This window comes from Pristiophorus japonicus, chromosome 9, assembly GCF_044704955.1.
Source record: "Pristiophorus japonicus isolate sPriJap1 chromosome 9, sPriJap1.hap1, whole genome shotgun sequence".
Lineage (NCBI taxonomy): Eukaryota > Metazoa > Chordata > Chondrichthyes > Pristiophoridae > Pristiophorus > Pristiophorus japonicus.
This window is the reverse complement of record NC_091985.1, coordinates 100,981,497-100,996,933: the sequence shown is the minus strand read 5'-3', so window position 1 is coordinate 100,996,933 and position 15,437 is coordinate 100,981,497. Positions and strand designations below refer to the sequence as shown.

The 15,437-nt window shown below is 47.2% G+C and overlaps 1 protein-coding gene across 5 annotated transcripts in view; it reads left to right on the top strand.

Annotated features, from left to right (window-relative positions):
• The window catches only part of usp34 (ubiquitin specific peptidase 34), a 289,864-nt gene that overhangs the window by 182,285 nt on the left and 92,142 nt on the right, over window positions 1–15,437 (top strand). For all 5 annotated transcript variants that reach the window (XM_070889641.1, XM_070889638.1, XM_070889640.1 and 2 more), the window contains exons 48-50: window positions 3,148–3,320; window positions 8,623–8,773; window positions 9,074–9,152. In XM_070889641.1, the coding sequence (XP_070745742.1) occupies window positions 3,148–3,320; window positions 8,623–8,773; window positions 9,074–9,152 (403 nt within the window). The remainder of the gene's footprint in view (window positions 1–3,147; window positions 3,321–8,622; window positions 8,774–9,073; window positions 9,153–15,437) is intronic.

Below are 15,437 nucleotides of genomic sequence, written 5' to 3'. Positions count from 1 at the left end.
CTCCCCTCCTCTCTACCCCCCCTCGCCCTTCCCCTCCCCTTCCCCTTCCCCTTCCCCTTCCCCTCCCCCTCGCCCTCCCCCTCCCCCTCCCCCTCGCCCTTCCCCTCGCCCTCGCCCTTCCCCTCGCCCTCGCCCTTCCCCTCGCCCTCGCCCTTCCCCTCCCCCTCGCCCTTCCCCTCCCCCTCGCCCTTCCCCTCCCCCTCGCCCTTCCCCTCCCCCTCGCCCTTCCCCTCCCCCTCGCCCTTCCCCTCCCCCTCGCCCTTCCCCTCCCCCTCGCCCTTCCCCTCCCCCTCGCCCTTCCCCTCCCCCTCGCCCTTCCCCTCCCCCTCGCCCTCCCCCTCCCCCTCCCCCTCGCCCTCCCCCTCCCCCTCGCCCTTCCCCTCCCCCTCGCCCTTCCCCTCCCCCTCGCCCTTCCCCTCCCCCTCGCCCTTCCCCTTCCCCTCGCCCTTCCCCTCCCCTCTCCCTTCCCCTCTCCCTTCCCCTCCCCCTCCCCCTCTCCCTTCCCCTCCCCCTCTCCCTTCCCCTCCCCCTCTCCCTTCCAGTCCCCTCTCCCTTCCCCTCCCCCTCTCCCTTCCCCTCCCCCTCTCCCTTCCCCTCCCCCTCTCCCTTCCCCTTCCCCTCCCCCTCGCCCTTCCCTCCCCCTCTCCCTTCCCCTCCCCCTCGCCCTTCCCCTCCCCCTCTCCCTTCCCCTCCCCCTCGCCCTTCCCCTCCCCTCGCCCTTCCCCTCCCCCTCGCCCTTCCCCTCCCCCTCGCCCTTCCCCTCCCCCTCGCCCTTCCCCTCCCCCTCGCCCTTCCCCTCCCCCTCGCCCTTCCCTCCCCCTCGCCCTTCCCCTCCCCCTCGCCCTTCCCCTCCCCCTCGCCCTTCCCCTTCCCCTCGCCCTTCCCCTCCCCCTCTCCCTTCCCCTCTCCCTTCCCTCCCCCTTCCCCTCCCCCTCCCCCTCTCCCTTCCCCTCCCCCTCTCCCTTCCCCTCCCCCTCTCCCTTCCCCTCCCCCTCTCCCTTCCCCTCCCCCTCTCCCTTCCCCTCCCCCTCTCCCTTCCCCTCCCCCTCTCCCTTCCCTTCCCTCCCCCTCTCCCTTCCCCTCCCCCTCTCCCTTCCCCTCCCCTCCCCCTCTCCCCTCCCCTCCCCCTCTCCCCTCCCCTCTCCCCTCCCCCTCTCCCTTCCCCTCCCCCTCTCCCTTCCCCTCCCCCTCTCCCTTCCCCTCCCCCTCTCCCTTCCCCTCCCCCTCTCCCTTCCCCTCCCCCTCTCCCTTCCCCTCCCCCTCTCCCTTCCCCTCCCTTTCCTCCCTTTCCTCCCTTTCCTCCCTGCCTCTCTCCCTTTCCTCCCTTTCCTCCCTGCCTCTCTCCCTTCCCTGCCTCTCTCCCTTCCCTGCCTCTCTCCCTTTCCTCCCTCCCCTCTCTCCCTCCCCTCTCTCTCTCCCTCCCCTCTCTCTCTCCCTCCCCTCTCTCTCTCCCTCCCCTCTCTCTCTCCCTCCCCTCTCTCTCTCCCTCCCCTCTCTCTCTCCCTCCCCTCTCTCTCTCCCTCCCCTCTCTCTCTCCCTCCCCTCTCTCTCTCCCTCCCCTCTCTCTCTCCCTCCCCTCTCTCTCTCCCTCCCCTCTCTCTCTCCCTCCCCTCTCTCTCTCCCTCCCCTCTCTCTCTCCCTCCCCTCTCTCTCTCCCTCCCCTCTCTCTCTCCCTCCCCTCTCTCTCTCCCTCCCCTCTCTCTCTCCCTCCCCTCTCTCTCTCCCTCCCCTCTCTCTCTCCCTCCCCTCTCTCTCTCCCTCCCCTCTCTCTCTCCCTCCCCTCTCTCTCTCCCTCCCCTCTCTCTCTCCCTCCCCTCTCTCTCTCTCCCTCCCCTCTCTCTCTCTCCCTCCCCTCTCTCTCTCTCCCTCCCCTCTCTCTCTCTCCCTCCCCTCTCTCTCTCTCCCTCCCCTCTCTCTCTCTCCCTCCCCTCTCTCTCTCTCCCTCCCCCCTCTCTCTCTCCCTCCCCCCTCTCTCTCTCCCTCCCCCCTCTCTCTCTCCCTCCCCCCTCTCTCTCTCCCTCCCCCCTCTCTCTCTCCCTCCCCCCTCTCTCTCTCCCTCCCCCCTCTCTCTCTCCCTCCCCTCTCTCTCTCTCCCTCCCCTCTCTCTCTCTCCCTCCCCCCTCTCTCTCTCCTCTCTCTCTCCCTCCCCTCTCTGTCTCCCTCCCCTCTCTGTCAGAAACACATAAGACACTGACAGAGAGAGAGAGCACGCTGTTGGAGGGCTCCTGATGCTGCAGTCGGTGAGTAGAAACTTAATTTTTTATTTATTGATTTTTTTTGTAATGTTTTTTTTTTGATTGCTTTATTGGTTGATTTGTTGATTTATTTATTATTGATGGCTCTATTTGTAAAAGTGATGTGTTTCATGTTTGTAAACTTCCCTTTCTCTTTTCCCCCCCCCCCCCCCCCCCCCCATCTCTCATTCCCTACGCCTGATTTGTAACCTACGCCTGATTTTCTAAGTATAGGCAAGGTTTTTCTGAGCGTACAAAAATCTACACTTACTCCATTCTAAGTTTGGAGTAAGTTTTCACTGCCTAAACTTTCAAAACGGGCGTAAGTGGCCAGACACACCCCCTTTTGAAAAAAAATCTGTTCCAAAATGAAACTGTTCTAACTGACTAGAACTGGAGCAAACTAAATGCCGAGAATTGCAATTTCTAAGATACTCCATTCTAAACCACTTGCTCCAAAAAAAATAGGAGCAACTCAGGCCGAAACTTGACCCCAATTGTTCCACAATGATGGGATTTATACAGTATAGTATCTTTCAACCTGTAAGCATGGGAGTTCGTAAACATCCAACAGCGTGACAGCTAATAATTTGAAAATTGTTGATAGTTGAAAAACAATATGTAAAACTTTTTATCCATGCTTTGTGGTTCCAAAGATGCTGCTATGGAAAGTTTCCCCCCTCGACCACCACAGTACTACACCTGTAATTTTGACATCTCTGTGAAATAGAAAAAAAATCAGGAAGAGACCCCTTTGTGTGAGATATAATCTGTCTTGTATTTTAAATCAAATGAAATATCTCTAAATAATTTGGCATAGCCGTGTGTTACTCCTGGATTCAGTTCCATTTTAGACTTTATTGATCAGACGTGTACCATTTTCCCTGATTGCTACTTTTATTATCTTTCACAGGGCTTGTTTCAAGAAATTACCTCGAATCTTAAGTTTCAATACCATGCGATACACTTTCAATATGGTTACAATGATGAAAGAAAAAGTCAACACTCACTTCTCTTTTCCTCTGCGTCTTGACATGACTCCATACACTGAAGACTATCTTATGGGCAAAAATGACCGTATAGATGGTACTGTAATGACTTTATCTAGTTTAATTTTAAAAATCTTCATTACAAATAGGAAATAATTTTAATAATTTCAGTTTTGCTATGCAATGTAGATCTAATTTTTGGTACCTGTGTTACTGATAGTATCTTCCAAGATGTAAAATGCAGTTTCCTATACAATTTCAGTATTTCATATTAATTGAGATTTTCTTAATTTTGTTTATGCTGAAATCAAGCCTTTGATGCAGACTTCAGCCAAATCACATAAGAACATAAAAATTAGGAACAGGAGTAGGCCATCTAGCCCCTCGAGCCTGCTCCGCCATTCAAAAAGATCATGGCTGATCTGGCCGTGGACTCAGCTCCACTTACCCGCCCGCTCCCCGTAACCCATTTATTGGTTAAAAATCTATCTATCTGTGATTTGAATACATTCAATGAGCTAGCCTCAACTGCTGCCTTGGGCAGAGAATTCCACAGATTCACAACCCTTTGGGAGAAGAAATTCCTTCTCAACTCAGTTTTAAATTGACTCCCCCGTATTTTGAGGCTGTGCCCCCTAGTTCTAGTCTCCCCGACCAGTGGAAACAACCTCTCTGCCTCCATCTTGTCTATCCCTTTCATTATTTTAAATGTTTCTATAAGATCACCCCTCATCCTTCTGAACTCCAACGAGTAAAGACCCAGTCTATTCAATCTATCATCATAAGATAGCCCCCTCATCTCCGGAATCAGCCTAGTGAATCGTCTCTGTACCCCCTCCAAGGCTAGTATATCCTTCCTTAAGTAAGGTGACCAAAACTGCTCGCAGTACTCCAGGTGCAGCCTCACCTATACCCTGTACAGTTGCAGCAGGACCTCCCTGCTTTTGTACTCCATCCCTCTCACAATGAAGGCCAACATTCCATTCGCCTTCCTGATTACCTGCTGCACCTGCAAACTAACTTTTTGGGATTCATGCACAAGGACCCCCAGGTCCCTCTGCACCGCAGCATGTTGTAATTTCTCCCCATTCAAATAATATTCCCTTTTACTGTTTTTTTTTTTTTTTCCCCCCAAGGTGGATGACCTCACATTTTCCGACATTGTATTCCATCTGCCAAACCATAGCCCATTCGCTTAACCTATCTAAATCTCTTTGCAGCCTCTCTGTGTCCTCTACACAACCCGCTTTCCCACTAATCTTTGTGTCATCTGCAAATTTTGTTACACTACACTCTGTCCCCTCTTCCAGGTTATCTATGTATATTGTAAACAGTTGTGGTCCCAGCACCGATCCCTGTGGCACACCACTAACCACCGATTTCCAACCCGAAAAGGACCCATTTATCCCGACTCTCTGCTTTCTGTTAGCCAGCCAATTCTCTATCCATGCTAATACATTTCCTCTGACTCCGCGTACCTTTATCTTCTGCAGTAACCTTTTGTGTGGCACCTTATCGAATGCCTTTTGGAAATCTAAATACACCACATCCATCGGTACACCTCTATCCACCATGCTCGTTATATCCTCAAAGAATTCCAGTAAATTAGTTAAACATGATTTCCCCTTCATGAATCCATGTTGTGTCTGCTTGATTGCACTGTTCAATAGATTTATAGCTACACATTCTTGTGGTGGATTACTGCTTGTGGTTAATACACATCCACCTTTAAAGGAGAAAGAAAGCTAGCTGGGGTAAATCTGCAAGGTACTCTCTCTAGCCCCCACTAGCACATTTATTTATTTTTGTTTAATTATGAAAAATGTTATGTTCTTGAGCTGGCCAAAAAAAGCATATTATCATATGCCATAACTTGGTAGAAAATATTAATTAACTTCATAAATTCTTCACCCTTTCTGCCCTTTACACTATTACTATCCAGTCTGTGGGCCCAAATTTCCCCATTTAGTGCTAGCATCCACATTTATCCACATTATACTTCATCTGCCACGCATTTGCCCACTCACCTAACCTATCCAAGTCACTCTGCAGCCTCATAGCATCCTCCTCGCAGCTCACACTGCCACCCAACTTAGTGTCATCCGCAAATTTGGAGATACTACATTTAATCCCTTCGTCTAAATCATTAATGTATAATGTAAACAGCTGGGGCCCCAGCACAGAACCCTGCGGTACCCCACTAGTCACTGCCTGCCATTCCGAAAAGTACCCATTTACTCCTACTCTTTGCTTCTTGTCTGACAACCAGTTCTCAATCCACGTCAGCACACTACCCCCAATAACATGTGCTTTAACTTTGCACATTAATCTCCTGTGTGGGACCTTGTCGAAAGCCTTCTGAAAGTCCAAATATACCACATCAACTGGTACTCCTTTGTCCACTTTATTGGAAACATCCTCAAAAAAATTCCAGAAGATTTGTCAAGCATGATCTCCCTTTTACAAATCCATGCTGACTTGGACCTATCATGTCACCATTTTCCAAATGCGCTGCTATGACATCCTTAATAATTGATTCCATCATTTTACCCACTACTGAAGGCCGATAAATCCCCAGGGCCTGATGGTCTGCATCCCAGAGTACTTAAGGAAGTGGCCCTAGAAATAGTGGATGCATTGATGATCATTTTCCAACAGTCTTATCAACTCTGGATCAGTTCCTATGGACTGGAGGGTAGCTAATGTAACACCACTTTTTAAGAAAGGAGGGAGACATCAGTTGTGGGAAAAATATTGGAATCAATTATTAAAGATGAACTATCAGCGCATTTGGAAAGCAGTGACAGGATTGGTCCAAGTCAGCATGGATTTGTGAAAGGGAAATCATGCTTGACAAATCTTCTAGAATTTTTTGAGGATGTGACTAGTAGAGTGGACAGGGGAGAACCAGTGGATGTGGTATATTTGGAGTTTCAAAAGGCTTTTGACAAGGTCCGACACGAGATGGGTGTGCAAAATTAAAGCACATGGTATTGGGGGTAATGTATTGACGTGGATAAAGAACTGGTTGGCAGACAGGAAGCAGAGTGTCGCGATAAACAGGTCCTTTTCAGAATGGTAGGCAGTGACTAGTAGGGTGCCGTAGGGCTCAGTGCTAGGATCCCAGCTATTTACAATATACACCAATGATTTAGATGAAGAAATTGAGTGTAATATCTCCAAGTTTGCAAATGATACTAAGCTGGGTGGCGGTGTGAGCTGTGCAGAGGATGCTAAGAGACTGCAGGGTGACTTGGACAGGTTAGGTGAGTGGGAAAATGCATGGCAGATGCAGTATAATGTGGATAAATGTGAGGTTGGTGGCAAAAACACGAGGGTAGAATATTATCTGAATGGCGGTAGATTAGGAAAAGGGGAGGTGCAACGAGACCTGGGTGTCATGGTACATCAGTCATTGAAAGTTCGCATGCAGGTACAAAAGGCGGTGAAGAAGGCAAATGGCATGTTGGCCTTCATAGCTAGGGAATTTGAGTATAGGAGCAGGGAGCTCTTACTGCAGTTGTACAGGGCCTTAGAGAGGCCTCACCTGGAATATTGTGTTCCGTTTTGGTCTGCTAATCTGAGGAAGGACGTTCTTTCTATTGAGGGAGTGCAGCGAAGGTTCACCAGACTGATTCCCGGGTTGGCTGGACTGACATATGAGGAGAGACTGGATCGACTGGGCCTGTATTAACGAGTTTAGAAGAATGAGAGGGGATCTCAGAGAAACATATAAAATTCTGACAAGACTGGACAGGTTAGATGCAGGAAGAATGTTCCCGATGTTGGGGAAGCCCAGAACCAGGGGACGCCGTCTAAGGATAAGGGGTAAGCCATTTAGGACCGAGATGAGGAGAAACATCTTCACTGAGTTGTTAACCTGTGGAATTCCCTACCGCAGAGAGTTGTTGATGCCAGTTCGTTGGATATATTCAAGAGGGAGTTAGATATGGCCCTTACGGCTAAAGGGATCAATGGGTATGGAGAGAAAGCAGGAAAGGGGTACTGAGGTGATGATCAGCCATGATCTTATTGAATGGTGGTGCAGGCTTGAAGGGTCGATTGGCCTACTCCTGCACCTATTTTCTATGTATCTATGACCCCACCTAATACCTTACTATTTCTTGCTTTAGTGCTATCTGTCTCTCCCAATCCTTTGTGCCCTTGATTTCTCCTTTCTAATGCAACATCCTGGTGCCCATAACCCTCCCAACAGCTGTAATAAACCTCCCCGCGAGGATATTGGCAGCAGCTCTGTTGAGGTGCAACCCTTCGGCCTGTACAGGTGATCTTATCAAAACATATTAGATAATGAGAGGGCTGGACAAGATGAATACAGTGAGTATATTTCCACTCATGGGGGAAACTAAAACTAGGGGGCATAGACTCAGAATAAGGGGCCTCCTAGTTAAAACTGAGATGAGGAGGAATTGTTTCTCTGAGGGTTGTAAATCTCTGGAATTCTCTGCCCCAGAGAGCTGTGGAGGCTGGGTCTTTGAATATATTTAAAGCAGAGATCGACAGATTTTTGAGCGATAAGAGAATAAAGGGTTTTCGGGAGCGGGCAGGGAAGTGGAACTGAGTCCATGATCGGATCAATCATATTAAATGGCGAAGCAGGCTCGAGGGGTCAAATGGCCTACTCTTGCTCCTATTTGTGTTATGTCTTGTGTTCTTGTGTCCCACCTCCCCCAGAACCAGCAGCAATGCCCCAGGAATCTGAAGCTCTCCCTCCTGAACCATATTTCCAGCCATGCATTCATCTGCTCTATCCTCCTATTCCTATACTCACTCGAGTGTGGCGCCTGGAGCAATCCAGAGATGAGTACTTTTTGAGGTTCTGATTTTTAATTCCTTTCCTAGCCCCTAAAATCTGCCTGCAGGACCCTATATCTCTTTCTACTTATGTCGTTGGTACCAATATGGACCACGACCTCTGGCTGTTCAACTTCTGCCCCCCCCCCCCTCAGAATGTTTTGCAGTCGCTCAAAGGCATCTTTAACCCTGGCACCAGGGAGGCAACATATTATCCTGGAGTCACATCTGCGACCGCAGAAATGCCTGTCTACTCCCCTAACTATCGAGTCCCCAACCACTATTGCTTTCCGCTCTCCCCCAGGCCCCCCGCCTCCCCTAGCAGTCAGAACAGAATACGAGTTGGAGAGCGAGTTGCACGAAGGCATAATAGATTAAAAAAGCTTCTTGCTTTTGTCCTTGGGTGGTTGCACCAATTTCTATCTGTTTGATGTTGTTACATACTCAGCTAATAGAGGACTTTACAGTGTTGGATGGGTCAAGGACACAGTAATCTTTATAATTAAACAAAAAATAATAACTGTATAACTGGCAATGCTGTGAAGTGAACTTAGTAACAAAGATGGTTTTGATTATTATTTTAGGTTTGAAAGAGGATGGTGAAGTTAAACAAAGTGAAAGCTTTGAGTATGATTTGATAGGAGTAACCGTACATACAGGAACAGCAGATGGAGGACATTACTACAGTTTTATCAGAGATATTGTGAATCTTCATGCTTACAAAAACAACAAATGGTAAGCAGATCTTTATAGTGCCAATTTTCTTTTAAAGTCAGTTGTGTAAGCTAATTATGAAACCAGCAACATTCTGTATTTTCATTCTCCCACTAATATATTTCTATATTTATGAAAGAAAACAAATGGGTGAAGAAATAAAAAATATCTTGTTCATTATTGATTTTATTCCAGTTAAATTAAATGTTTTTTTGTGCAAAAGCATGTTAAACTTGCCAGATAACACTGTCGAAAAAGGCTATTAGTATTTGGTTTAGTAGTGGTAGTTTTACCCTATTAACTTTTACCTCTTTTTTTAAGGTATCTATTTAATGATGCTGAGGTAAAACCATTTGATTCTGCCCAACTTGCCTCTGAATGCTTTGGTGGAGAAATGACGGTAAGTTATGGTTGATTTTTTTTCAAACATATCTTAAAGGAGAAGTAAATGCAACATATTGCTCCTTTCCTGCATTATTCACTTTGCTCTCCATTTAATTAGTCATTGTTTTTCAGCGTATCTTATTCCTCTGCTCACTTATTCAGGCTGCTTGAGTTACAATGTCATCTCTTTATGGCTAGAAATTGTAAGTAAGTTCCATGATTGAGAATGTTCTGTTCCTGTGTAAATCCTGTCCTTAGAACATCCATTTTGTTACATAAATGGGTGTTACCACAACACTGGCCTTTTAGATAGGAACTATGGGGGCAAGTTTCGGGCCTCCTTCAAAACGGCGCGCCTCCGAGAGGTGCGCTTGTTTCGTGGAATAAAAAGTGCAGGTGCGCCTGTTTCGTGGAATAAAAATTGCGCCTAATGCCTACCTCGGCATTCTGCGCTCCGAATCGGGCCCGTTCCAGCTCGGCGCGGCGTACAAGCATCTGCGGGGGCGGGGCCAAAGCGTGGCGCCGAAGATCTGCCGGTGGGGGGGGGCGGGGCTACCTCACAGCAGCAGATTTTTGTGCCGGCAGCCCTGCGCATGCACAATGGAGCATGCGCGAATGTGCAGTATGATACAAACATTAGCACTCGGCCATCACTGTGGGTGGCCTGACGCCGCCCCTGGCCGAGCGGCCTAAATCTTCGCAGCTCAGAGGCTGCTGCTGCCGTCGCTGTGGGTGGTCTGACGCCGCCCCTGCCTCTGGCCAAACGACCTAAACCTTCGCAGCTCGGAGGCTGCTGCTGCCGTCGCTGTGGGTGACCTGGCGCCGCCCCGACTCCTGGCTGAACGACCTAAACCTTCGCAGCTCGGAGGCTGCTGCTGCAGCTTCAGACAGGTAGGAAAATTCAATGTATTTTTTATTTGCTTTATTTATTATTCAGGATGGCTCTTTATTTGTAGAAATGAAAGTGTTAAATGCTTGTAAAATTCCATAACTTCCCCCTCACGCCCCCCCCTCCCCCCCCCCCCCCCATCTCATTCCCTGTGCCTAATTTCTAAAATGTAGGCAAGGTTTTTCTGAGCGGACAAAGATCTACACTTACTCCAAACTAACGGGGAATGGAGTAAGTTTTCGCTGCCTAAACTTGCAAAAGAGGCTTAAGTGGCTGGACACGCCCCCTTTTGAAAAAAAATCTGTTCTAAAATGAAACTATTCTAATTCACTAGAACTGGAGCAAACTAAATGCCGAGAATGGCAATTTCTAAGATGCTCCATTCTAAACTAGTTGTTCCAAAAAAAGGAGCAACTCGGGCTGAAACTTGAGCCCAAAGCATCCATTATTCTTAGTAGTAGGAAAAAGCAGTTACAGCTCGAAGGTGAGCACAGATCTCTGCCTAGAAAAAAAATAAGTAATTTTAAAGTAATTATGCGTTGTGTAGGTGGTTTGCCTTGGTTTCGAATCACCCCAGCCTACAGTTCTCGACATGGGAATTATTTAGGGGAACAGAAAACTGAACCAGAAGACAGATCTTTCGGCCTCAACCATACAATACTTTATTTGGTTACACACACACTCGCACTCACTCACACTCTCTGACTGTACAGGATATAACAGGATTCGTCCAACAAATCCCACCATACACACACTATAATCACGCAGCACCTCCCCACTATTCGGTGGGCCTGGAAAATACTCACCCAGATTATCCGTTTGCTTACTTACTGCTGCTTCCTTGGGGAAAGCTTTCTTTTCCGATTCCGTGCCGCCGTTGCAGCATTCAGGTCCTGGTCTCGAGGGTCCTTCCAAAGGTAGAGTAGCGAGGCTCTTGGTCCCTCGTTGGTGGCTTTCCTCTCCGTCCCGGACGGAGTGCACAGTTCTTGAAGCGAAGAGACAAGAGAGAGAAATGGCAGTAAACTGCCTTCTCTTGTATGTTACAGTCCATGCTTCTTCCTGCCAAAATAGAGTATTTCCTTTGTCTGGGGTAATTGTCTGAATGGCCCATCATCCCAAATCTTACGTTTGTGTATTCTGGTGATGGCTCCTGATGGCTTCTGCTTCCACTTAGGTCTGCGACTTAATGGCAGTTCTTTGTTTGGTTTCCCGCCTTTCGGGACTATCCCATCCAGGTAATGGCATAAATGGCCATTGATGGGTTTCTGCTTCGGACCCGATCTTGGGCTAAGCAGTTTCCCATTACTGAACAATCCTGCCAATCGCCTGGGATGAATTTTCTCTCCTGGCCATTGTTGCCCCGAGACCTCCAGACATTAACACAAACAGGCTGCTGTCTTCTTTTCAGCAAACAATGAAACACAATATGTCTAAAACTCCCAATCTTTGGAAAACAGTAGTGTCCAGCATGTTCTTTAATAAAAACCTTCTGGCGTAAGCACTTTGTCCAATATCCTTTAATATCTTCCTGGGGCCTGCGCCGATGCTTACAGCTGAAAAGAATAGATAAATTAAACAGGTTGATAATTTTACAAAAAGGTTTATTTTATTTTCAGTGTACTTTTCGAATAGCAGAAGACACTAATATTGAAACATGTGCATCACTGATTTCTCTGGGTTATTTCCCCTTTTCAAAAAAAAATTACACACTCCTTTTCTCCATAAATTTTGAGGGAGACATCATTGTGAAGAGAGCTGGTAATACCCAGTTTCTAAAAAGGATTCACATGGCCTTTGTCTGATATCCCATTTTCTAAGAATGGTGATGGCTTATTGGTGATGAAGGTGGGTTATGTCGATCAGGAAGGCAGTAGTGGAAATTGCCATACATTTTTGGTTTGGTAATTTTTTTTGGCTTCATCACTTGGCAAAACGATTTGCATTGGCGATATGCTTATTTTCAAAACTGCATTGATGCCTCCATTAGTAAAGATAATGTGTGGCTCAGCTATAAATATCAGAAGGTTCCTGGTCTCCTGTTAGCTAATTTCAGCCGGGGTGGAGGTCATGGTGCTACACTTAACATCGGCACTCTGGAGCAAGGAGGAGGTAAGCAGCCATGGTTCCTGCTGCTGATTGATATCCAGTGATCACTACTGGGAAGTGCCTGAGCGAGGACAGGAGTAGAATCAATTGTCGTGCCCCCACAATCAAATAGCATGTCAATACTCACCAGCCAGATTCTTGGATAAGTATTAGGGAGTGCCTGATACCCATGGAAGTAAGTAGGCAACACCTTCAGGAGAGGAGGGAGGAAAATTGACTAAAAAATATCCTATTTGCTTGTATTTTACCGTGAAACTAGATTTCTGTTTTTATTTGCCAAGTGCAGTTTCATTTTTGGCATAAAAATGCCCAAATGTTACTCAAAGTTTGAATGCCAAATTTAATCCATGACCACTGTATTAGATGTTAGAGGTGCAAAAGATCTTAACTATTACTTGCTGCTCCAGCTGTGCACCCACGAAGTAATTTTGTCGTTTTTGTTCTCTCTTCATCCTGTCCACTCAGCCCTTTTCTTCCTTGCATCATTCCCTAGAGGCAATCTGTTTATATTAGTGCTGTTCTGTAACAGCAGCTTTGTTACTTGTCCCATTTCCTGACCTCCCTCCAAATGTAAGCATCCATACTTTGCACAGTACCACACTATTTGGCCTAATCATGCTTGTTTGCCACCTTGTATTTAATGTCCAGTTAACATGTTTTTGTATAACAATTTAGTTACAAATATTTGGGGATTTTGCACATTTTATTTCTCAAGGTGTGGAGTGCATGTCCTGCGGCATCTGGGAAGTGTTGGACGCTTCGTGCGGCCTAGACAACCATGTGTGCAGGAGGTGTCTCCAGTTTCAACTACTCGAGCTCCGCGTTTTGGAGCTTGAGCAGCGGATGGAGTCACTACGGTGCATCCGCGAGGCTGAGAGCTACATGGATAGCACATTTCGAGAGGTGGTCACCCCGTAGCTTAAAAGCGTGCAGGCAGAGGGGCAGTGGGTGAACACCAGATGGAGGAAGCACGCTAGGCAGGTAGTGCAGGAGTGCCCCCGAATCCATCTCTCTTTCCAACCGATAATTCTCTCTTGCGTACCAGTGAAGGCGATGGTGCCTCTGGGGTGTGCAGCCAGAGCCAATCCAAAACCACGGGTGGCTCAGCTGCACAGGGGGAGGGACAAACTATGAAAGAGCTGTAGTGGTAGAGGATTCAATAGTTAGGGGAATAGAGAGGCGTTTCTGCGCCCATAGACGTGACTCCAGGATGGTATGGTGCCTCCCTGGTGCCAGGGTCAAGGATGTCACAGAGCGGACGCAGGGCATTCTGGGGGAGAGGGTAAACAGCTAGATGTCGTGGTCCATATCGCGACCAATGACGTAGGTAGAAAGAGGGATGAGGTCCTGCAGGCAGAAATTCGGAAGCTAGGAGGAAAATTAAAGGGTAGGACCTCAAAGGTAATAATCTCTGGGTTACTACCGGTGCCACGTGCTAATGAGTACAAAAATAGAAGGCTGGAGAGGATGAACGCTGGAGAGTTGATGTCGGAGGCAGGACTTTAAATCCCTGAGGCATTGGGATCGCTTCTTGGGGAGATGGGACCTGTACAAACCGGGCGGGTTGCACCTCCACAGCACCAGGACCAATATCCCCGTGGTGAGTTTTGCTAGTGCTGTTGGGGAGAGTTTAAATTAGCTTGGCGGGGGGATGGGAACCTGAGAACAAATTCAATAGGAAAGGAAGTAAAGCTGAAATTGGATAGTAAGAATGTAGAAAGTGAATCTGTAAGACAGAGGAAACAAGGGTTAGTAAGTAGTCATCAAGGAGATCTTCCTGTGCTGAATGGTATATACTTTAATGCAAGGAGTATAGCGAATAAGGCGGATGAGCTAAGAGCATATATAGACACTTGGGAGTATGACATTAGAGCCATTAGAGATATGGCTGAAAGAGGGACAGGTTTGGCAGCTCAATATTCCTGGTTACAGGATTTTTAGACAAGACAGAGGGGGGAGGGGTTGCGGGGTTTTTTAAAAAAAAAGGGGGGGGTCATGGTATTAAAGAAACTATTACTGCTGTGAGGAGGGATGATATGTTAGAGGTATCATCAAATGAGGTCATATGGGTGGAATTAAAAAATAAAAAAGGGGCGATCACACTGCTGGACGTGTATTATAGACCCCCAAACGGTGGGAGGGAGATAGAAGAGCAAATATGTAGGCAAATTTCTGTGGTCCAAAAACCATATGACAGTAATAGTAGGGGATTTTAACTATGCTAATATTGATTGGGAAAATATTGTGTGAAGGGTATAGAGGATGCGAAATTCTTAAAAATGCATTCAAAATAAATTTTTTAGTCAGTATGTAACAAGCCCAACACGAGAGGGGGCTGTTTTGGTTTTAGTTTTGGGGAATGAAGCTGGGCAGGTGGAAGGGGTATCAGTGGGTGAGCACCTGGGTGCCAGTGACCATAATTCAGTCAGATTCAAGGTAGTTATGGATAAGGACCAAGATAGACCAGGAATAAAAGTCCCAAATTGGGGAAAAGCTAACTTTGCTAAGTTGAGAAGTGATTTGGTCACAATGGACTGAAAACAGCTACTTGTAGGTAAATCAGTGTTGGAACAGTGGGAGGTATTGGAGGAGATCCGGAAGGCCCAGGCCAAACATGTGCCCTTAAAGAAAAAGGGTGGAAATAACAATTGTAGAGCTCCCTGGATGTCTAGGAATTTACAGGGGAGGATAAGAGGGAAAAAAGGAAAGCTTATGTCATAGACCGACGGCTAACCACTGTAGAACCTTTGGAGGAATATAGAAAGTTCAGAGGTAAAATTAAAAAAGATATTAGGAATGCTAAGAGAAAGCATGAAAAATTCTTGGCAAGTAAAATTAAGGAAAACCCAAAGATGTTCTATAAATATATTAAAAGTAAGAGGATAACTAAAGAAAGGGCAGGGCCTATTAGATACCATGAGGGTAATCTCTGTGTGGAGGCAGAAGTTGTTGGTATGGTTCTTAATGAATACTTGCATCTGTTTTCACAAAGGAAAGGGGCAATGCAGATGCTGCTATCGAGATGGAGTGTGAGATTCTGGATGCAATAAACATAGTGAGAGAGGAGCTATTAAGATGTTTAGCAGCTTTGAAAGTCACCAGACCAGGATGAAATGCATCCCAGGCTGTTGAGCGAAGTAAAAGAGGAAATAGCAGAGGCCTTGACCATCATTTTCCAGTCCTCTTTGGATTTGGGCATGGTACTGGAGGACTGCCAACGTGGTACCTTTGTTTAAGAGGGGAGAAAGGGATAGGCCGAGTAATTACAGGCCAGTCAGCCTCACCTCCGTGGTGGGAAAATTATTG